This window comes from Rattus norvegicus, chromosome 9 (genome assembly GCF_021556685.1).
Source record: "Rattus norvegicus strain SHRSP/BbbUtx chromosome 9, alternate assembly SHRSP_T2T, whole genome shotgun sequence".
Taxonomy (NCBI): Eukaryota; Metazoa; Chordata; class Mammalia; order Rodentia; family Muridae; genus Rattus; species Rattus norvegicus.
In genome coordinates, this window is record NC_141542.1 from 89053274 (window position 1) to 89076545 (window position 23272).

Sequence of the window (23272 nt, forward strand, 5' to 3'; positions counted from 1 at the left end):
TCTGGCTATTATAAATAAGGCTGCTATGAACATAGTGGAGCATGTAAAACACACATTTCTAATGGTTTTAGGAACTGAAACATGGCTCAGTAGCAAAATTACAGCTACCAAGTAGCAACGAAAGTGAATCCATGGTTGGGAGGCTCAGGACCATCAGAAGTGCGTGGTTTTGATGGTCCTGACCCAAAAATTGAGATCTGCAGATGTAAGAGGAGGTGAGTTCAGCTTCTCAGTGCAGAGGCAAGCGACTTCCACGGAGCCAACAGTACCAAGCTTGTCCTGCACCTCCATAGGGTGATGCAGCAGAGTCCTCTGGTGAGACATCGTGCACATGCAGTTGTCCTTAGTACACTAAAATGGGATTCTAGAAAGTTCTATAAACAGTACCACACAGTTACTTCTCTGCTTTGCATGGAGCCACAGCGGTGACCACTCTATTAGACTTGAGTGTATTGGGTAGGGGAATGCTTCCTCTCAGCCCTCCCGTACTGCTGGCTATTCTCACGCTTTCCAAGGTTTTGTATATTCCTCGTCAGCCCTCTACCACAAATCCCCTGTCATACTTAGGAATTCTTTGTTTTGACATCCTCTTGTCGAAGTTATAGTTATTCAAGGCGAGGGTCTGCCTTCCCTCTCTGCAGTCACCCAGCAGCAGCACCGTCAGGGGAGCTAACAGAAAGTCATATTCGTGAGTAAGCCATCCCATGCAGAATGATATCCCATCCGGGAACCTCTCCACCAAGGAGCTGCAAGAACGCCTTGTGATGTGGAACCACAGACTGCGACCTATGCCACACTTCCTACCGGCAGTAGTTTTAGTCTTACACAACTATGACTCATGAGAACTACAAACTACCCTGCTCCATCTGTGTTAATCATAAATATGCCACAGTTTCACTGTTCTCATTTTTATTTTGCAATAAGATTGCAAAAGCGTTCATGAGTTCATGATTTCCCTATGTGGCCGAGGATGGCCTTGAACCTTGATCTTCCCTACCTCTGTTCTGGAATTGCAGATATGTGCCACCACACACCTTTGTGACCCTGAATGGTTACAGCTTTTCAAATATCTCTCCTGGAAATAAGAATATACCCTTAAGTTTGTTAATCTCTGTCTGTTCTTTAAAAAAAAAAAGTCCCAGGTACTGCTCTTCCAGAGGTCCTGAGTTCAAATCCCAGCAACCACATGATGGTTCACAACCGTCTGTAATGAGATCTGATGCTCACTTCTGGTGTGGCTGAAGACAGCTATAGTGTGTGTGTGTGCGCGTGCGTGCGTGTGTGTGTGTGTGTGTGTGTGTGTGTAAAATAAACCTTTAAAAAAGAAAAAAAAAAACCTAGGTTAGGAGGTTGGAGGGACAGCTCAGTGGTTAAGTGTATTTACTGCTCTTCTGGAAGCCCCAAGTGAATTCAGTTCTCATATCCACATCAGCTGGTCACACTGTCTAAAGTTCCTGTTCACAGGGATCTGATGCATCTGGCTTCCTTGGGCGCTGCCCCCCTGAGCATGCACCCCTCTCCCCCAACATACACAGTTTAAAATAATAATAAAAAGGGAATCCTTAAAAAAATCAGGGGGCTGGAGCAATGGCTCAGCAGTTAAGAGCACTGACTGCTCTTCCAGAGGACCTGAGTTCAAATCCCAGCAACCACATGGTGGCTCTCAACCACCTGAATAGGATCTGATGCCCTCTTCTGGTGTGCATGAAGATACTGACAGTGTACTCACATACATAAAATAAATAAATATTTAAAAAAATCATTAGATGATAACTGGTTTGAACATGAAGATACATTTATTTTGGGAGTAGTTTTTTACAAAGATAAAACTATTAACATTAAAGTGATTTTCCCCCACAGAAATCGTAAGTTCTTATGAAGTACGAACATTCTCAGGACGTTAAGGCACGCAGGAAACACAATGGGTGGCTGTCTCCTTGGCTTAGAGCCTGGCTTGCTTCTTCAAAGATTCCTTCACCTTCTTGATAAAAGAAGAGTCCCCAGCTCCCACAGGCCAGTTGTCATGATCTGTTTAGTAAGCGGAAAAGTGTCAGTTGCAAATCTCTTAGACCCATCGCCCCAGTTTCTACCAAGCCTTATGGTTTTCTTTGCTGCCTTGCTTCTTAGCTCATGGAGGCTAAGAGCTCTGCAGGACAGGCAGTTCTGCAAAAATCCTTCTGCTTGAATGTCGGGCCTGCTACTCACTAGCTTTCTCAGCTGAGTCTTCCTGCAAGTAAAAGGGGTAACTTCAGTGCCCCCCACTCCCTGCTTCGGGTGCCTGGCTACATACAAGTGGACATCTTTGTGAGTTGCTCCACCCTAGAGCAGACTCGGAACTGAGGAGGTCATGCTGAGGTGCAACCCTTCTGTCTCCTGGCTCTTCAATCAGCTGGATGTGGACAGAGAAACACGTGGTCTCAGAGTGGCAGGCTGCCATCCTAAGACCAAGGAAGCCAGCCTCATAAGGATGACACCTCATGGGAACAAACAGAGGAAGAGACAAAGGCCCTTAGATATGTCTCACCTCTTCATGAGCCAATAGCTTCCTGGCCTGAAAGGTCAATGGTGACAGCCACACAGGACCTGATACCATGTGTACTCTAATCCCCTAACATCCCTAGGAAATATAGTCTTGGGTGTTTTTGTTTGGAGGCAGGGTCTCTGCAGGGTCCCTGGCTGTGCTGGAACTCACTACGTAGAGCAGATTGGTTTCACCTCTCTTCTGGAGTGCTGGGATTAAAGGCCCGTGGCACCACAGCCCTAATACTATGATTTGTTAGGTCCTCAGTTGCAAAGCCAGAATGCAATTTTGCAAATGCAAAATGCAAAGCACAGGAGAGTTGTATCAGTCCTGCTTGGGGGGGGGGGGCACTGTCTTCAAAAAGGTAAAGGAGCCAGGCACAGTGGCATATGCCCTTAATTCCAACACTCGGGAGGCAGAGACAGGTAGACAGTGAGACCCTATCTCAAAACACCAAAGGGGGGGGGAATCAACCAACCAGACATTCACAGCATTAGGGATATCACCATATCCACATAAGAAATCCACAGGATAGAGAACAGGAAGCAGCCTTAGCAACCAGGAGTTTGTTTGCTAATGGAAACTAGTAATTATCTTTAGAAAGAGGGCAAATATATGTGTGTTTATGTTTTCCCTGAGGCTTTGGGTTTTGCTTTTTTTTTAAATGTGCATTTCTTAAAAGATCTTCAATCTATGCTACATAGCCCAGGCTGGCCTAAAACTTGGTATGTATCTGAGGATGACCATGAACCTTTGTTTCTCCTGCCTCTAACACCTTGAATAATTGGGGCTAAAGGCGTGCACCACCACTTCTGGTTTTATGGGGTGCTGGGAGTTCAACCCAGGGTTTGCATATACTGGTAAAGGAGTCTATCAAGAGCAACACCCCTGGACGTTAGCATGCTTTAAACAATGTTTATTTATGCTTATGTATATGTGGATGCCAAAGGAGGGTATCAGTTCCCCCATCTTTAAGACGGTTGTGAGCCACCATGAAGGAGCTGGAAGTTGAACCTGGGTTCCCTGCAAGAGCAGCCAGTGCTCCTAATTACTGAGTCACCACTCAAGCCTGTGTTTTCTATTTTTTTGTGGATTTGTTTTGTCATTTGAAAAATAGAACTCTGGACTATCTGATTTTATTTGTTTTGGTGTTGTTGGGTTTTTTGGGGGGTGTGGGGAGAAGGAGCAGGGTGTCCCTCTGAGGTCCTGGCTGGTCTGGGGAACTCACAGAGATCTCCTTGCCTCTGCCTCCTGAGTTCTGGGCTGGACTATCTGATTTTATAAGACCCTCCCTCCCAACACCAAAAGAGATACAAATTTACACATCTAATTGTATGTAATATTGTTATTGAATTGAATTCATGTAAGTAAGGTTTTCAAACCAAGCATTGTTGCACAGACCTGTAATGGGAGGCTGGGGCTAGCCTGAGCTATACAGTGAGATTCTGTTTCAATAGGATAAAGTAAAGTCTGCTTTTATGGGGCTGAAGAGATAGCTTCGCAGTTAAGAGCACTGACTGCTCTTCCAGAGGTCCTAGGTTCCCAGCCGCCACATGGTGGCTCACAACCATCTATAATGAGGTCCAATGCTCACTTCTGGCCTGCAGATGTACATGCACACAGAGCACTCATATACATTCAACAATTAAAATAAATCTTTAAAAATACTGCTTTTGTGAATAAAACTTATTGAATACAGAAATTCATCATTTCACTTGCTGTATATATTCCAAAGAGAGGACAAAGTCGAACTGGACCGCCCCTCTTCGATCTATGCAACACTTAGAGAGTGGAAAGAGGAATCTGTAAACCTCTGAGCACAGCCAGCCTTTGCCTCCTTTTGGTCCTTCTTTGGACTTAGAGGTTTAGATTTTTTTTTTTTTTTTTTTTTTGCAGCTGAGAACACTTTTCTTTAAAATCCCATCATAAAAATTAACATTTTGTACTTTTTGATGGCCTATGAAAGAAAACCCCCACCTCTGAGCTAGCAACTTAAGACATGGAGCATGGACAGGGAAGGGCCTGTGACTCTCCACTTCCTGGCTGCTTACCTGGTATCGTGAAGTTGCGAGTGTACAGAGCCTGGCCTCCGTCCACATTGATTAACTGTCCAGTGATGAAGGATGCTGCGGGGGACAGTAGGAAGCACACCAGAGGGGAGATCTGGGGAGAGAGGAGAGTATGTCCTACGTAAGAGTAAAGGGAGGAAGGGAGGGAGGGAGAGAGGGAGGGAGGGAGGGAGGGAGAGAGGGAGGGAGGGAGGGAGGGAGAGAGGGAGGGAGGGAGGGAGGGAGCAAAGGCTCTTCTCCATTCCTGGGAGCCGAGATTGCTGAATAAGCACATCCCAGCCCATAGGACTGCATCATGAACCCTCATGCGTGTGCACCATGACCTGACAGCACAGAGACAGTCTGGACAGCAGTGACGTCAGGTAACAACCAGGGCAAAGGCAACAAGGTGTGCAGAAGCAGTAGACAGCGGCAGGCAAGCGCACGGTATAAGAAGCCACAGGTAAATATGGTGGTTTCCTGCTTTAACAATTAACTCCCTCTGAGGCCCCCACTTGTCTGCCACAACTCTATTTGTCATCGGGGCCACATGGTTCTCACACCTCAGTCCCACATACAGTAAGTATGTGTGTGTAGCAATGCGGGCATTCTGATTTGTTCAGTGTGTGGCCCTGTCAGGCAGATCACAGGAGCTCCCTTCCCACCAGGGGAACTTGAAGGTCTTCGTCACCTCCTCCCAAATGCAGTCACTTGGTGAGGTTTTACAGAAACTTCACAAATGAAACAGAATTCATTTTACTCAGGGTAAACGGAGGCAGAGTCTCATGAAGGGTGGGAGCACGTCCCTCTCCTGGCATTCGCATGGCTTTCGATGGGTGAGCTCTGACATGCAAGGTCACCGAAGACTCCATCCCAGGGTTGCCTCTCGCTGCTGCTGTGCCTTTCCTGCCACTATTCCATAGCCTAAGGATTCCTATTGGGCAGATTTCCTGCAGCTCAACATGAAGATCTATCCTCATGCAGTAATGCTGTATAGACAAACTGAAGAGTTTTCACAATTTCTGATGGTTCTTAAGTTCATACAAGTAATCTCAAGCCCCACATAGAATAAAGCTACAAATAGAGCTCTGTAAACCTTCAAATGTCATGGATGAGCTGTACTAGGATAAGAGTGCAGGCTTGGGTTCAGTCCCCAGCTCCGAAAAAAAGGACCAAAAAAAAAAAAAAAAAAAAAAAAAAAAAAGAGTGCAGGCTTGGAACAAATCTGTGATTAAGGGAAAACATTCTAGGCCAGGTCCAAGGATGAGGCCATCATAGGTGCACTATGGTGAAGCAAGGCCATGTGAAACTATTGCTTTGAACTTATAATGAGCTTATAGAATGAAACACTGCTTTAAACTTACTACAGACATCCTTCTGTGACGTCCCTTTTGTGTAACTTTATCTATGAGGTAATTCCATGGAGAACTTTTGTCCAAGAAGGTATAAACTGCCAGAGAGAAGAAATAAAGTGTGTCATTTGGGGTCAGCCCGATCCACCAAATATATATTGGTATTGTCTGGTTGCCTATATGTATGTACATACATATATGTATATGTATATAATTATGTATGAACACTTGTGAAATGTTACAACGGGTGGTCAGGCCAAGCCTAAGTGTGTGTTTGTGTGTGTCTATGTGTGTGCTTGGCTTCTCCCTTTCTTCCTCTTCTTTTCTCTCTGGCACATAAGGAGTTAACTGAACTCTAAGCCTCACTCCTGGCCAGCTAGAGGCCCTTGAACCAGAGAGAAACCAAACCTTTTCTAATTCCCCTACTGCTTTCAGCTAGAGTCAAATTACCAGAAGCCAGTGGCTTTTGACCTTAGAATAGCAAAGAGTTCAAGGAAGACAAAAATTACTGAAAGTAAGCAGCAGCTCTTGGTCAGGCAACAGAAAAGAATTAAAGACAGAAGAATTGGCAAACATAAGTAGCGTTTAGCCACATAATAACAATGAGTTTAAGTCATGCCTTCTACTGGTGTGTCTGAAGACAGCTACAGCTGTCTAATATGTATAATAAATAAAATAGATCTTTAAAGATTTATTTATTCCAATGTATGTGAGTACACTGTTGTCACCAGAAGAGGGCATCAGATCTCATTACAGATGGTTGTGAGCCACCATGTGATTGCTGGGAATTGAACTCAGGACCTTTGGAAGAACAGTCAGTGCTCTTAACTGCTGAGCCATTCGCCAGCCACCCTTGGCTTTTCAAGACAAGCTTTCTCTGTAAGGCTCTGGCTGTCCTGAAACTCAATTTATAGACCAGACTGCCTCACACTCAGAGATCTGCCTGCCTCTGCCTCCCAAGTTTGGGGACAAAAAGTGTGAACCACCACTGCCTGGCTCTAATATGATTCTGATACTCTAACTCATATTAACAAAAAGTCTTCTATATTAAATAAAACTTAATCATGTTATCTCCTCATCTCAAATAATTTAAAGTCTTTCCTTTCAGTGGGAAAATGGTAACATAACATGGCCCATCAATAGTTATTTTGGGGGCTAGAGAGATGGCTCGGTGGTTAAGAGCACTGACTGCTCTTCCAGAGGATCTGAGTTCAAATCCCAGCAACCACATGGTGACTCACAACCATCTGTAATGAGATCTGGTGCCTTCTTCTGGTGTGTCTGAAGACAGATACAGTGTACTCATATAAATAAAAATTAATAAAAAATGTAAAAAATAGTTATTTGGGGCAGTATCTTCGTTATATTTGCTCTTGAAACAAAATCTCACTATGTAGCCCTGGTTGACCTGAAACTCTCTATGTAGATCAGGCTAGCCTCAAATTCACAAAGATCTGCCTGCCTCTGCCTTCCAGAGGAATTAACAGTGTGTGCCACCATACCAAGCCAGTATGCTCCAAGTTTTAGCACATAAATCTGTGGCAGTTCAGGATTTCATGCCTAGAATAGACTCACTCTCACTAGAGTACAGGACTGCGGCATTCAGAAACCTTTACTGTAGGATTACTCCCCTCACAAAAACATAGAATCTAAATTAGAACAGCAGTCTTTTTAAATAAACCTTTCAATAACTGTAGGTATGTGTCTCCGGAAAGGCAGGACAAAACATAACATGAGCTATTTCTAGAAACTAGAACCAAGTTCCCCCCATCAAGTTACTTGTAGTTTTGATTTTCCATACAAGGTAGATGGTCTAATGTATTTCTAAAGACCAGTTGTCCTAAGGCATCTCCTGACTGGCCTGTCAGTGTGTGCAGTGCAGCACACCCAGGCACATGCGCATACGCACAATGATAATGAATAAAATAAAATTTAATATTTATCTAAATAAACCCTTCTCCATATGTTTAATTCCAAAATTGTATTCAATTTATACAACAATTTAGGGGAAATCTGACTTTTGTTTTAAATTTTTAAAAATTGGGCTTGGGGACTGGAGAGATGGCTCAGTGGTAAAGAGCACCGACTGCTCTTCCAGAGGTCCTGAGTTCAAATCCCAGCAACCACATGGTGGCTCACAACCATCTGTAATGGGATCTGACTCCCTCTTCTGATGTGTCTGAAGGGAGCTACAGTGTACTTATATATAATAAATAAATAAATCTTTTAAAAAATTGGGCTTGGAGAGATAACTCAGTAGTTAAGAAGGCGTTATTGTGGGGCTGGAGAGATGGCTCAGCGGTTAAGAGCACTGTCTGCTCTTCCAGAGGTCCTGAGTTCAATTCCCAGCAACCATATGGTGGCTCACAACCATCTATAATCAGGTCTGGTGCCCTCTTCTGGCCTGCAGGTGCATACATGCAGGCAGAAAGCTGTATGATGTATACATAATAAATAAATAAATGTTAAAAAAAAAAAAAGAAGGCGTTATTGTTCTTGCCATGAGTTGGTTCCCAGCACCCACATCAGGTGGCTCACAACTGCCTGGAATTCCAGCTCTCTTCTGGCCCTCTTCTGGCCTCCAGGGGTACTGCACCCTGTGTTCCTGTGGAGGGACAGCCACTGGGAGGGACTTGGGATCAAATCTTCACCCGCTGACACATCTTACTGACACCTAAAACTTTGTAATTTGACTTTAATTTTGTTTTGTGTTTTGTTTGTTTGTTGAGACAAGGTTTCAGTAGGTAGCCTGAAACTTTCTGTGTAGACCAGGCTAGCCTCAACTTCACAGAGCTCTGTCTGCCTGCTTCTGTCTCCTATGTACCTGATAAAGGCACAGGCCCAGCAAAAATTGGCTTTTAAATAAAATTGATTCTCCTACCTATATGACATGTATTTATTTATTTAAAATATTTATTGTTATTATGTCTGTCTGTCTGTCTGTCTGTCTGTCTGTCTCTCTCTCTCTCTCTGTGTGTGTGTGTGTGTGTGTGTGTGTGTGTGTGTGTGTGTTTGGAATATACATGTGAATGTGGGTGTTTGCAGAGGCCAGAGGTGCCGCATCTCCATGGAGTGGGAGCTATCTGATATAGTTGCAGAGGGTTGAACTCAGGTCCTCTGGAAGAGCTCTTCCTGCTCATAAATGCAAAGCCAGTAAACTATGTTTACTCCTCAGTCACTTGGAAAACTACTGATTTTAACATACTTCCTTCCACTGTGGAACTTCAAGAGTCTGTCATTACCTGGCTTGCTTGAGGCTGCTCGTACCAAAGCTGCATGTGATAAAATAAAATAGCTACAAAGACAACAAAAACATGCTGTCTCTAACGTTATGGCCTTCATTCCTGAGGAAAGTCTGCTGTCAGCCATCAAAGCAACTAACTAGGTTATGCCCCAGAGCCCAAAGCAAGGAGACGTGGTTTGAAGACACTGCAGGCCACATGCCCAGGGTGCCACATGTCACACATTTCTCAAGATATTTTCATCAGTGCCACCCAGATACGTCACCTCCTCGGGGAGTCCAACACGCTTAGCTGGGATATTCTCGAAGGCCATCTCAAACATGGTCTGTCCCAGTTCGCCATAGTTGTCAACAGCAGTCTGGGAGTAAATGGTCCCCTGTATTAGAAAACAAACGAGGAAGGTGAGTAAATGGGGAGAATTAAATTGTCAAGACACCAAGGGCTGGGGATGTAGAGGGAAGAAGTAGATCATTGTCCAGTGTGACAAGGCCCTGGGTCCCATCTCTAGAACTCACACAACAGCAACAAGAAGGCATCAGGGCATCACTAACCAAAGACAAAAAGCCCGTGGCTTAATATCGATACAGAAGGTAAACGTTTCCAATTAACTTTATTCAAAACTGTCAAAGGGGAACCAGACAACCACTATCTAAAAGCAGACCATTTGAATGATCATTTTGGGGGGTTTCCCCTTTAATAACCAGCTAAGTCCTGGTCTTTTTCATGAAAGACTTGTTTTCTGGGAGAATGTTTATGTAAATACTTCAGTGGGGCCAGGAACAATGGGCTTGGGGAGTCTAGTTTCTCTTCCTCTGAACAGGCCTGCTTTACCAGAGAAGACTTGCAAAAACAAGATTTTCTTGGCTTTTACAATTCAGGTAGAGTTTAAAAAAACACAGCTAAATCCAAGGTATATGTATGTACCCTGATAGCTAATTTAAAAAAATATATTTATTTAAAATCTTGAGTGTGTGCATGGGTTGCAGGGATATCACATGCACGTGGAGGTCAAAGGTTGGCACCCAGTCTCTAATCATTCATCACCTTATAGTTGAACCCAGAGACCACTGACTGACTCTGCTAGCTGGCCAGAGCTGCAGGACAGCCCTGCTGATTGGTTGGTGGGCTCCATGCATATCTGCCTTCCTCCCCAACACTCCACTTGTGTTACAGATGTGTGCAGCCAAGCCCAAATGGGGCTGTCATCCCTACTTTATCCACGACTAGAAAACATCACAGGAGAAGTTAACGAGCTGATCTGTGTAGGAGGTATTTCACCTAATGTCTCTCAGAGTAAATGCCAGGTACAAAATACCAGGGAGGCTCAAGCTGTGGCTTATTTCACAACAAATAAATATTTGGGGAGGTAGAGGCAGGAAGACTAGGAGTTCAGGGTCAACTTAACCTATATAGTGAATTCTAGCCAGCCTGGGCTACACAAGAACCATTCTCAAAAAGCAAGCAGAGGCCAGGGAAATGGCTCAGTCATGGCTGCTGAGCTGCATGCTGGGAAATCATGAGAATCTGCATTCAGATCCGCAGCATCCAAGCCAAGTGGAGCAGCATGGTTCAGTGACCCTAGTACTGGGGAGGTGCAGCGGGGACAGGAATGGCCCTGGAGTCACTGGCCAGCTAGTCTTGGCCAAATTAGGGAGCTTTGGGGTCAACCCAGAGACCCTGTCTCAAAACCTAAGGTAGAGATTGGCTGAAGAAGACAGTTGGCATTGACCTCTGTCTTTCACCTGTATGTGTACATATATGTATACACATGAACACATTCATGAACCACGCCCCTACAAAAAAAAGATGGTTTTCCCTGAGTCAAGATCTCTGTAGCTCTGACCATCCTGGAACTCATTCTATAGATCAGGCTGGCCTTGAACTCAGAGATCTGCCTGCCTCTGCCTCCTGAGTATAGGGATTAAAGGTCACCACCACGACCAGGCTCAAAAAAAAAAAAAAAAGATTTTTTTGATTGTCAATACTGTGGCTACATTTGTGATACTATAACACCCAACTTAAATTCTACTTGGCCTTAAAACTTAAAGTTTCTTCCCAGAAACCTAATATTCATTTTTTTTCCAAATAAGGGACTCACAATATATCAAGAAATAATCACTTAGGAAAACACTCTTCAAAGTAGCACTTTTTGTGTGTACAAGTGCGGTGAACTTACCACACTTGCTATGTTATGTATATTATGGTGAACATACATGTTACATGTGTGTGCACACCTATGTGTGTATGTTCTCAACCAGACAGGCACAAGGAGAAGCCAGGGGTCAATATCCGTACCTTTTTCTATGGTTCTTCTGTTTTGCTGCTTCCTTTTTATCTGTTTGCTTGCTTTGGGCAGGGTTTCTCCCTGAACGTGGAACTCTTCCAGATAGGCCGGCCCGCCATCAAGGGAGCGGCCCAGGACTGCAGTTCCAGGTATGTGCTGCTGTGTCTCTCTTTTTATGTGACTGTGGAGATCTGAACTCAGCTCTTCACACTTTACCCACTGAACTATCTTGCCAGCCCCCAAAGCAGTATTTCTTTTTATTATTTTAACTCTGCGCATGTGCGTGTGTGTGTCTGTGTGTGTGTGTGCATGAGTGTGTGTTACAGATTACAGGGGACATGCAGGCAGGGGCCTAGGGAGGCTAGAGGGTGTCAGAATTCCTGGAGATAGAGTTACAGGCCGCTGTGAGAGGCCTGAGGTGGTATGGGAACTGAGCTCAGGTCTTCTGCAAAAGCAGGAGGCACTCTTACCTGCTGAGCCATCTCTCCAGTTCCCTAGTATTTCTCAACCCTCACCGTGTGATGGAATTCCCTCTTGCTTTGTATAATGCATGGTAGGAAGTGCAGTCATCACTGTGGTTGAAGTACACATAGTTCTAATATAGTCCAAGAGCGTGCATCACTATCTCGTTACCAAATAACACCACTGCCATTATGAGCGGCTGCCTTTCTAGTTTAACCTATGCTAAAAGTCTACCGTCTATAGTGTACCTACATAGGCGTTAATGTATACTACACCCGCGACACAATTATCCACCTCACAGTCTGAACCACGCCCGAGCCCAGTTTGTCAGCAGACTTCACACAGAACAGTTACCTACAGGAGCAACACAGTTGATCCTCACTCCGCTGCTGGCCCACGTCAAAGCCATGGTTTTCGTGAGGTTGTAAACACCTGCTCTTGCCGCTCCACTGTGCCTTTAGAGACAAAAATTGCCGTCAGCTTCTGTGGAACGTTTTTCCTATCCACTAAGTCGACGAGCATTTCAATGGCTTGAGAACTCCACGAGATTGTTCACAAGTCTCTGTCACATTGAGTCCTGCTTAAAGAAGGAGTTGGGTCCTTCTCTATCAAAGCCAAGCCATGGTTATCAAACACGACACACATAAGCACTGTCTCTCAAAAGCTATGTGCACGGCGGGAATATGCTGATGAACCTTTTATTACAAAAGAGAATAACAGATTGTGGTTTCTCTCTCTCTCTCCATACATGTATGTGTCCACTCAAGCATGTACCACAATGCATGTGTGGAAGGCAGAGGACATCAACTGAGCCATTTCTCCCCATCCATCATGTGGGCTCAGGGGACTGACCACAGGCACCCCCAGCCTTAGTGACAAGTTCCTTTACCATCTTGCCAGCCCTGAACTGATAATTTTAATGACAAGTATGTTGATACTGTATATACCTTTAATAATAGGGGATATGAAAATTACATCGATGGAATTCTAAATAAAAGGTTCAAAGGATTTAGGTCTTGGGTGAAGAATGTGGCTTAACGGATATGACCTGCTGCAAAGTCATACTGTGGAAGAAGAGAAATGACCCCTAAGTTGTCCTCTGGCCTCCATACATGTGTTGTGGAGCATATACACCCCACATTAAAAAACACTAAATAAATATAATTTTTAAAAGTTTAAAAGGCCGGGCATGGTGCTGCATGCCTTTAACCCCAGCACACAGGAAGCAGAACAGTTGGGTCACTTTGAGTTGGAAGCCAACCTGGTCTACATAGCAAATTCCAGTCAAACCAGGCTCAGATGTCAAAACACACAAATAAGCCAGGTAACCCTGTCCCAGCAACAACAAAAACAAGTACTTTTTTTTAAAAAAGAAGGTATAGGGGCTAGAGAGACGGCTCAGCGGTTAAGAGCATTGACTGTTCTTCCAGAGAGCCTGAGTTCAATTCCCAGCAACCACATGGTGGCTCACAACCATCTGTAATGAGATCTGATGCCCTCTTCTGGTGCGTCTGAAGAGAGTGATGGTACATTCATATACACATAATAAATAAATAATTCTTTAAAGAAGTATAAAAAAACAGGCATCCTCAGTCATCAGGGAAATGTAAAAAACAACCCCAAGATTCCACCTCACACCAGTCAGAATGGCTAAGATCAAAAACTCAGGTGACAGCAGATGCTGGCGAGGATGTGGAGAAAGAGGAACACTCCTCCATTGTTGGTGGGATTGCAGACTGGTACAACTATTCTGGAAATCAGTCTGGAGGTTCCTCAGAAAATTGGACATTGAACTACCTGAGGACCCAGCTATATCACTCCTGGGCATATATCCAAAAGATGCTCCAACATACAACAAAGACACGTGCTCCACTATGTTCATCGCAGCCTTATTTATAATAGCCAGAAGCTGGAAAGAACCCAGATGCCCTTCAACAGAGGAATGGATACAGAAAATGTGGTACATTTACACAATGGAGTATTACTCAGCTATCAAAAACAATGACTTTGTGAAATTCTAAGGCAAATAGCTGGAACTAGAAAATATCATCCTGAGTGAGGTAACCCAGTCACAAAAGAACACACATGGTATGCACTTACTGATAAGTGGGTATTAGCCCAAAAGCTTGGAATATCCAAGATACAATCCACAGACCACAGACGGCAAGAAGGAAGACCGCACCAAAGTGTGGATGCTTTAATCCTACCCAGAAGGGGGAAGAAAATAATCGCAGGAAGTAGAGGAAGAGAGGGATCTGGGAGGGAGCGAGAAGAGGGAGGGAAAAGGGGGGGGCGGTTCAGATATGGGAGGAGATGGGGGAGAAATACAGAGGGTTAGGAATTTGAAAGCCGGAGAATAGTAGTGGGGGAGGGGGAACTGTGTGTAGACACTAGAAAGTCCCAGATGCCAGGGACCCAAGAAGTTCCCAGGATCCACAGGGAGGACATTAGCTGAAATACCCAAGAAAGGGGGGATAGAACCTGTAGAGACCATAGCTGGTGGATAGGCATGGCCTCTGGTTGAGGGATGGGGCCATCCGCCCACCTCAAAAATATTAATCTAGAATTCCTCCTTTCAGAGGAAGTACAGGGACAAAGAGTGGAGCAGAGACTGAGGGAAAGGCTATCCAGAGACTGCTTCACCTAGGGATCCATGCCATCTGCAGACATCAAACCCAGAAACTATTGTAGATGCCAAGAAGTGCTTGCTAACAGGAGGCTAGTATAGCTGTCCCCCGAGAGACTCTGCCAGAGCCTGACCAATACAGATGTGGATGTCTCAGCAACCATTGGACTGAGCGTGGGGACCCAAATAAAGAAATTAGGGCAAGGACTGAAGGAGCTGAAGGGGTTTGCAACCCCATAGGAAGAACAACAATATCAACCAGCAACCAGAACCCCCAGAGCTCCCAGGGACTAAACCACCAACCAAAAAGTACACATGGGGAGACCCATGGCTCCAGCTGGATATGTAGCAGAGGATGGCCTTATTGGGTATTACTGGGAGGGGAGCCCCTTGGTCCTGTGAAGGCTTGATGACCCAGGGGAGAATGCCAGGTTGCTGAGGCAGAAGTGGGTGGGTGGATGGGAGAGCACCTTCATAGAGTCAGGGTAGGGGGTAGGGGTTAGAGGGTTTGTGTGTGTGGGGGGAATGAGAAGGGGATAACATTTGAAATGTCAATAAGTAAAATGACCAATAAAATTAAGAAAAAATAAAACAGAAGGTACAGAGATTATGTGATTCAGAATTTCTATGTACAGTATAATAATATTGCCAGAACAAAGTGCCATATAATTTAATGTGGAAAAACCCATTCAAAAGCATCTGGAACCATCAGGGAAAGACAGATTAGGTAGTAAGGGAAGAAGGATGTCCTTCAACTTTTAATCCTGCGTGTTTGCTGATCAATTCTTTCCTAGTTCATTTGAAAGATCCCCCCTCCCCTCTCCTGACACATATACATACATCTCCCTGGGTAAAGAACTTGGGATGGCTCAGCAGTTAAAAGCTAGTATATAACAGTTAATTTTGATTGTCAGCTTGATTTGATTCATTTAGGAGTTTGTAAGGCATACTTCTGGAGTGTGTCTGTGAAGAAGTTTTCTGAGAATTCACTGGGGCCCGCTGTGGGAAGGGGAGGGAGGAAGAGAGACCTGCCCTGAAGGTGGGCAGCAGCATCCCACAAGGTGAGAATAAAACAAACAAACAAAAACAAAAACAAAAACAAAAACAAAAACAAAAACAAAAACAAAAACAAAAACAAAGGAGAAGCTAGCTGACCACCAGCATCTTCTGTTCTCTGCTTCCTGGCTCGCTGTGATGGATAGGGGTCCTCTGAAACCAGGAGCCCAAACAAACCCTTCCCCCTCTAAGCCGTCTCTGCCAGGAATTGTGGTTAGAGATACTCTGTACAACTGAAGGAATCCTAGATAATACAGGAAGCTAGTATGTTGTTAAAATTTCCAGAGGAAGTCAACTTGTTACTAGTTAGAACTACTCCCTCAGGAATTGTGTGTGTGTGTGTGTGTGTGTGTGTGTGTGTGTGTGTGTGTGTGTGTGTTTCAAAAACTCAAGAGTTTCTGTTATAAGTTACAATTTAGCAGTCCTAAAATTAAACAAGTATATTCATGGTGTTCAAATCTAAATTAATCCAGATCCATTTAATTTTCATAATTTAACAAAGAAGCCATGTCCCACAGTGACAGCTAGATTTGTAACATCTTGATTACTTGGTAGAAAGGATACAGGACCTCCAGGTAATAATGAATTTCAGATAAGTGACAAACAGGTATACCTCCATGAAACCTCAAGCCCACTGCCAGTGACACAACATCTCCCGAGGTGACACCTACTCTGAAAAGGCCACGCCTCCTAATTCTTCCCAAATGGTTCCACTAACTGGGACGAAGCATGCAAACATATGAGCCTATGGGAGCCATTCTCATTCAAACTACTATATATGGCCGCTTTCATCTGAATGGCACTGTTAGCAACTAGGGAAAATGCCCAGTAGTGCCTGCTGGACGAGCTTGAGGACGTGAGTTGGATGCTCACGCTCACGTAAATGTCTGGTATGGAGTGCATAACTGCAATTCCAACAAGGGGAGACACAGACAGGAGGATCCCTGGGATTCACTGACCAGCCAGCCATTCTAGCCAAATCAGAAAGCAACAGTTCGGTGAGTGACTCTTGTCTCAAAAAAAACAAGGTGGTGAGGGATTGGTGAAGACACCTGATGCTGACCTCTGGACTCCAAGCACACACTTTTTCTTAAAGTTCAAATAAAAGGAGATGGGGGGTGGGGATGAAGATGATCAAAATGTATAGTGTCTTAGGGACACATTGCTATGAGCAGACACCATGGCCAAGGCAACTCTTACAAGGACAGCATTTAACTGGGGTTGGCTCACAGGTTCAGAGGTTTAGTCCATTATCATCATGGCAGGAGCATGGCAGTGTCCAGGCAGACATGGTGCTGGAGGAGCTGAGAGTTCTACATCTTGATCTGAAGATCAAGTCTCTCTCTTCTGCACCGGTTGGAGCTTGAGCATAGACCACAGCCCCACCCCAACCCTCACCCCAACCTCCACCCCCACCCCCTAGCGCAGTGGCACATTTACTCCAACAAGGCCACACCTATTCTAACAAGGCCACACCTCCTAAAAGTGTCACTCCCTATGGGACCAGCATTCAAACACATGAGTCTATGGGGGTCAAACCCATTCAAACCACCGCACATTGTATGAAAACTTGTAAGAATTAATAAGAACATTACTTAGAAAGAAACTTATTGGGGTTATAATTTATTAAAGGAGTGAATCATTGATTTAGGCCCCCTCCCCATTTAGAGAACAAAATCTAAAGACACAGAAAAAAAAATACATAAAACACTTACGCGGCTGTTGGAAACCCGTTGTTAAGAAGGACAATGATATTGACAATAGAGCCGCCATGGTCTTTCATCCAGGAATTGTAAACTGCAGAACACAGGCAGACGGTGAGCATATTAAACAGTGTCTTCCTTTGTTATACCCTGCTCCAGCGTACATACAATGTCTTCTATTTTAATTTAGTTTTCGTCATTGTGATGAGGTCTCCTATAGCCCAGGATGACCCCGGTTGCTGTATAGCAAGAAGCTAATTTAATAAACCATAAGGCAGAGCTGAAAAAGGTTAAGGAAAGCTACAAAATGAGCTTGAAAAAATTTTTCATTAAACTAATAATCTAGATGAAAAATTACTGGAGCATTGACTCAATTAAAATGGCAACGGTCATAAAGTATCTAGTATAACCTGAATTTAAAAAGAATAGTTTTGAGACAAGTTTGTTTTTTGTTTTTATGCATCCCAGGTTAACCCAGAATTCCCTAGGTAGCTGAGGATGACCCTGAACTGCTGTTGTTCCTGGCTCTACCTCCCAAGTGATGTGGTCACAGCTGTCCACCACCATGTCTGGCTTGCAGAGTGGCAAGGATAGAACCTAGGGCCTCTTGTATGATAGATAAGCACTCTGCCAACTGGACTACATCCCCGTCCCTAAGCTGAATTTTAAAATGTGAGGTTTATAGGTTAAAAAAAAAACCCGGGGCTGGAGAGATGGCTCAGCGGTTAAGAGCACTGACTGCTCTTCCAGAGGTCCTGAGTTCAATTCCCAGCAACCACATGGTGGCTCAAGACCATCTGTAATGGGATCTGATGCCCTCTTCTGGTGTGTCTGAAGACAGCTACAGTGTACTTACATACATAAAGTAAATAAATAAAATATTTAAAAAAAAAAAACCCACAAACTTTGACCAAAAGATCTCAAACAAAATCCATCAATTACAGACATGGGGTAGCCGGACAAAGGTGGTGAACACCTTTAATTCCAGGACTCAGGAAAGAGACAGAACAGGAAGTTGGTTGGGTAGGGAGGTAGGGAGGATCTGGGAGGTGTTGGGAGGGGGAATAACATGACTAACTTATATTGTAGAAAAAAAAGTTTTAAAAATAGTAAGAGGAGGGCTGGAGAGATGGCTCAGAGGTTAAGAGCACTGACTGCTCTTCCAGAGGTCCTGAGTTCAATTCCCAGCAACCACATGGTGGCTCACAACCATCTGTAATGGAATCTGATGCCCTCTCTTGGTGTGTCTGAAGATGGATATAGTGTACTCATATACATAAAAAAAATCTTAAAAAAATAGTAAGAGGCAGGCAGTGGTGGTGCATGCTTTTAATCCCAGCCCTTAGGAGGCAGAAGCAGGCAGATCTCTCCAGCTGAAGACCAGCCTCATCTAGAGAGAGTTGCAAGACAGCCAGGGCTATACAAACAAATCCTGTCTCAAAAAAAAAAATCCCCAAAAACCAAATAAATAATTGAATAATAAATGAAGACAGAAAGAAAGAAAGGAAGGAAGGGAGAAAAGAAAGAAAGAAAAGGAAACATGAAACTAGGAGACAGACTCAGAAGCAGAGGGAGAGGACCGTGGAGGAGATGGAGGATGGAGTGAGGGTAGGTACACGAATGTAATTCTCAGAGAATAAATGATTTTAAACAGAATATATGGTTGTACATAGTCCTGAAAAGTCTGAAACTAGAAATAGTAACTGTCACATCAAGTATTAAAAGCCACATGAAACCATTGGATTTTAGCATTAAGAGGATACTAAGCCGTGTAAGTCCCTCCAAACAGACTCTGCCTCTGGCTAAACGCCAACTCTTAGCTCTCTGATGGCCTTGTGACTCCTGAAACTTTCCCAGGCTCAGATTCGGGCATTTCTTCAGACTCTTTGAAATAACAAAGAGACCACAGAGAGCAGATGGGAGGGAAGGAAGGAAGACGTACAGGAAGAATGGCTGGCAGAAACAACTTGGGAAGGTTACAAGCATCTATCAATGTGAGGAGACATTGTGACCATAAAGTCAAGGATTGGGAACAAGCAAGAAAGAGTGCTGAGTTTCCAGTGTCCAGATGAAACAGATCCTAAGTGGGTTAAGTCTTTTTTCCTTTCTAATTTCATTCAGTCCTAAAGGGGATCGCTTTGAGTTTTTTCTCCTTTCTTCTGTCTTGTAAGGTGCGCCACTAGGAGTATTTAGTGAATGCGCTGGTCTAGACATTTGGAAAGGTTCCCTTCTCTGTAGTTATTCCCACACATTTACATTTAATTGTACAGTAGTTTCTTTTGTTGTTTTCATTTTGGTTTTTAGAGACAAGTTTTCTGTGTAGTCCTGGCTGTCTTAGAACTTGCTCTAAAGACCAGGCTGGCCTTGAATTCAGAGATCTGCCTCCTGAGTGCTGGGATTAAAGGAGTTCACCACCACCCTTAAAAAATAGGTTTTTTTAAGGATTATCCTTTTTTTTTCAGTTTCATTTAGACAATCATCAAACCTATTCACAGAATCTTAGTAAGTGATTTAGTGGGGATCAATAATAGTAAAACAACCTTTGAGCCGGGCACGGTGTGAAGGTGGAACTCTCTCTGAGTTTGAGGTCAGCCTGGTTTACAGAGCAAGTTATAGGACAGCCAGGACCACGCAGAGAAACCCTGTCTTGAAAAACCAACAAAGCAAAACAAAACAAAGCCAAAAATCTGCCCCCACAACACACACGTGCACACACACACACACACACACACACACACACACACACACACACAAAACAAACCAAAACGACAGCAACAAAAACACACCTTCAGTACGGCATTCCAGACACAACTACACAGAAAGCAGACATTCCCCAAAGGCAAGGTTCTTCTCGAAAAATTTAATCTAAATCTAGTCTTCCACAGGACAAGAGACACTTTGTAAATTAATGTCAGGCCGTCTTAATATCGATTTCTTACAGAAATAGCATTAACTCTAAGGAAATAAAAAAGCATGGATCTCTGACAGATTCAGCTCACACAGAGGAGGCACAGGGGCTGGGGAGGTGGCTCAGTGGTTAAGCACCAACAGCTCTCACAGAGGATCCAGGCTCTGTTCCCAGCACCCACACGGTGCCTCACATCCATCCAAAAGTGTAGCTGCAGTGATCTGATGCCTATCCTCCCCTCATTAAGAGACTGCATGCCATGGTGCACATATATATACTCAGGCATACGAGCATATTACTGAAATAAAAAGATAAATTTCTAAAGAGGCACAAGCTAGCTGCGCGGTGGTGGCTCAGGCCTTCGATCCTAGCTCTTGGGAGATGGAGCAGGTGGACCTCTGATTTCAAGGTCAGCCTGGTCTACAGATGGCATTCCAGTAGAGACAGGGCTACACAGGAAACCACATCTCAAAAAACGAGAGGGAGAGAGAGAGAGAGAGAGAGAGAGAGAGAGAGAGAGAGAGAGAGAGGGGAGATATCAAATGAACGCTATTGGTGTGGGCTTCTGAGTCCCTAGCATCTCCTCCAGCCTTCCCTGGGATTCCCACTAAGGACACGTCTGGGTTTCGTGGCTCTCAAGACACTCGCCTGCTTTGCACATGTAGAAGGTGCCAGTCAGGTTGGTTTCAATCACAGCTTGCCATCCCTTCGCAGTGATGTCTTCAGCAGGAGCCATGAACTGGCCCCCTGCGTTGTTCACCAAGAAGTTGATCTTCCCATATTTAGCTAAGGTAGATTTGACCAAATTATTCACCTAAAGAAACATTGAGAGGGAAAGTTTAATCGCTATCCTGCGGCATGGCCCGGTTTTAGAAATACAATGCAGTTTATAGACTCCTATATAATGCATACTAATTCTAAATACTACAACCCAAACACATAAAGCCACCAATGACTAAACCCCCACACCCCACAGTGCGAACTTCCCACTGTGCTAATGAAAGACCCCAGCTTAGCAGCAGTAACGCCATTTTGCAAGGCTGTACTTAAGATGACTGGTTCAGGGAAAGGTTAGAACACTGAGTACACAGCAGCTGCCAAGCAAGATATGTTTGGTTGAAGGCCTGGCAACAGGACAACTGCGGTTGAGCACCTGACAATGAGAAAAGCCCCGGGAGAGGTCCCACACCCTGGGGGGGGGGGCGAGTCAGCCGTTATGTTCCAAGAAGGTAACTAGGAAACTTGCCCCCGGGCTGAACCCTTGGGGGGCCGAGTCAGTGGTTATGTTTCAAGAAGGTAGCTAGGAAACTTGCCCCTGGGCTGAACCCTTGCCACATTAGAATCCACCAAGTATATCCCTGTAACCATGCATCTGCTTCTGTATGCTTGCTTCTGCTCCCCAAAATCCTATAAAAAGCCCATCCTTGGTTCTGTGGGGCACGCCAGTCCCCCGAGTGACTGAAGCGCCCGCAGGTGCCTGTGCCTGTGTATCCCGACAATAAACCAAATCCTCTTGCTGATTGCATCCTGTGGTGTCTCGGTCTGGTCTTTGGAGTTGGAGGGTCTCCATCCCGAGGGAAAGTTCTCCCTGAGAGCTTTTCACTATACTCATAAGCCAAGATTCTAACTTTGATGGCAAGACACACTGGTGAGTACGGATAACCCCAAGCACAGCAAACCTCAGTGGCATTAATTTCTAAGTGCCGACCTTTAAAAAAAAAAAAAAAAGATGAAACCAGGTCAAAATGAACATTAAGAAACGCCTTACAGCAGTGTTTATCAAACTGGGGTCACAACCTCTTTCGGAGGAGGGCATCCAATAACCCTTTTACAGGATCTCATATCAGATATCCTGCATTCCAGATGTCAACATTCTGATTGATAACTGTAGCAACATTACAGCTGTGGAGTACCAGTGTAAATAACTTTATAGTCGGGGGTCACCATAGCATGAGGAACTGTATGAAGGGGTCACAGGATTACAAGGTTGAAAACCATAGCCTTAAAGGGTCTCTAGCTGAGAGGACATTTTTGCTTAGCTTCCCTCCTTCTGAGGTCACCAGCTCAGTAAGTTGGGAGCACAGGCATCAGTCCTTACAGGCTCTGCCTTCTAGTGAGCAGGGGTCAGGCACCGCTTCAGCCAAGGACACTGGGTAAGCACACTGCGCAGCCATGTTTGTCTTACCTCTTCTTCTTTCCTGATATTGCACTGTATGGCGGTGACTTGAGTGCTGCTGGAGGGAGGCTGAGAGGCTCTCAGTTCATCCACAGCAGCGGTTAATCTGTCCAGCTTCCGGGAAGCAATGACCACGTTACACCCTAAGGTGAAAACAGCCAGAGGAATAAAGAAAACATGCTTCTAAGAGCTGTCCAAACTAAGGGGCTAGAAGGAAGGTTGAGAGCACTGGCTGCTCTTCCAGAAGACCCAGGTTCAGTAGCCAGCACCCACATAGTGGCTCATAACTCTCTGTAACTCTAGCTCCAGGAAATCTGACACCCACTTCTGGTCTCTACAGGCACCAAGCACATACGTGATAAACAGACCTATAGGTAAAATACACATACATGTACACATAAAAATAAATAAATAAAGCTATCTAAACTACAAAAACTGTTTTGTGTATTCCTGTAAAGGGTATCAGTAGAAGAGGAATTAGGTTGGTTTTGGACACATTGAAGCAATAGGAACAGAAATGACTAAGAAGCTAGACAACACACACACACACACACACACACACACACACACACACGCACACACACACACACAGGACAGGGAAGGGACAATTGTTTTGAAATATTCAATGTCAAATGCCACGGGACTAAAAATGAGTAGCCACCTCTGAGAGCACGCAAGTCCAAGAAGGGACCTATGGACAAACCATAGTACTATGAGACGGGGAGTTAAATGGACAGATAGGAGAGGCGCCAAGACTAGGTGGTGAACTTGGGCTGGCTTCTTCCTCACCCTCACTGACTTGTGAGAACAGTCTGGCAGCTTAAAACAAAGGCCTTGTGGGCCCTTTCTCCTGCTTGAAGGGCCTGGCTGATGGACTGGGCCAACAAGTTCAAA

General features: G+C 44.5%; 1 protein-coding gene across 2 annotated transcripts in view; it reads right to left on the reverse strand.

Moving 5' to 3' along the window:
• Positions 1-1777: 1777 nt before the first annotated feature.
• The window catches only part of Pecr (peroxisomal trans-2-enoyl-CoA reductase), a 28570-nt gene continuing 7075 nt past the window's right edge, over positions 1778-23272 (reverse strand). Inside the window, 7 exon segments of one of the 2 annotated variants that reach the window (NM_133299.2) lie at positions 1778-2028; positions 4573-4684; positions 9429-9539; positions 12268-12364; positions 17307-17388; positions 20851-21016; positions 22388-22521. In NM_133299.2, the coding sequence (NP_579833.1) occupies positions 1943-2028; positions 4573-4684; positions 9429-9539; positions 12268-12364; positions 17307-17388; positions 20851-21016; positions 22388-22521 (788 nt within the window). In that variant the 3' untranslated portion in view covers positions 1778-1942. 2 annotated transcript variants of the gene reach the window in all.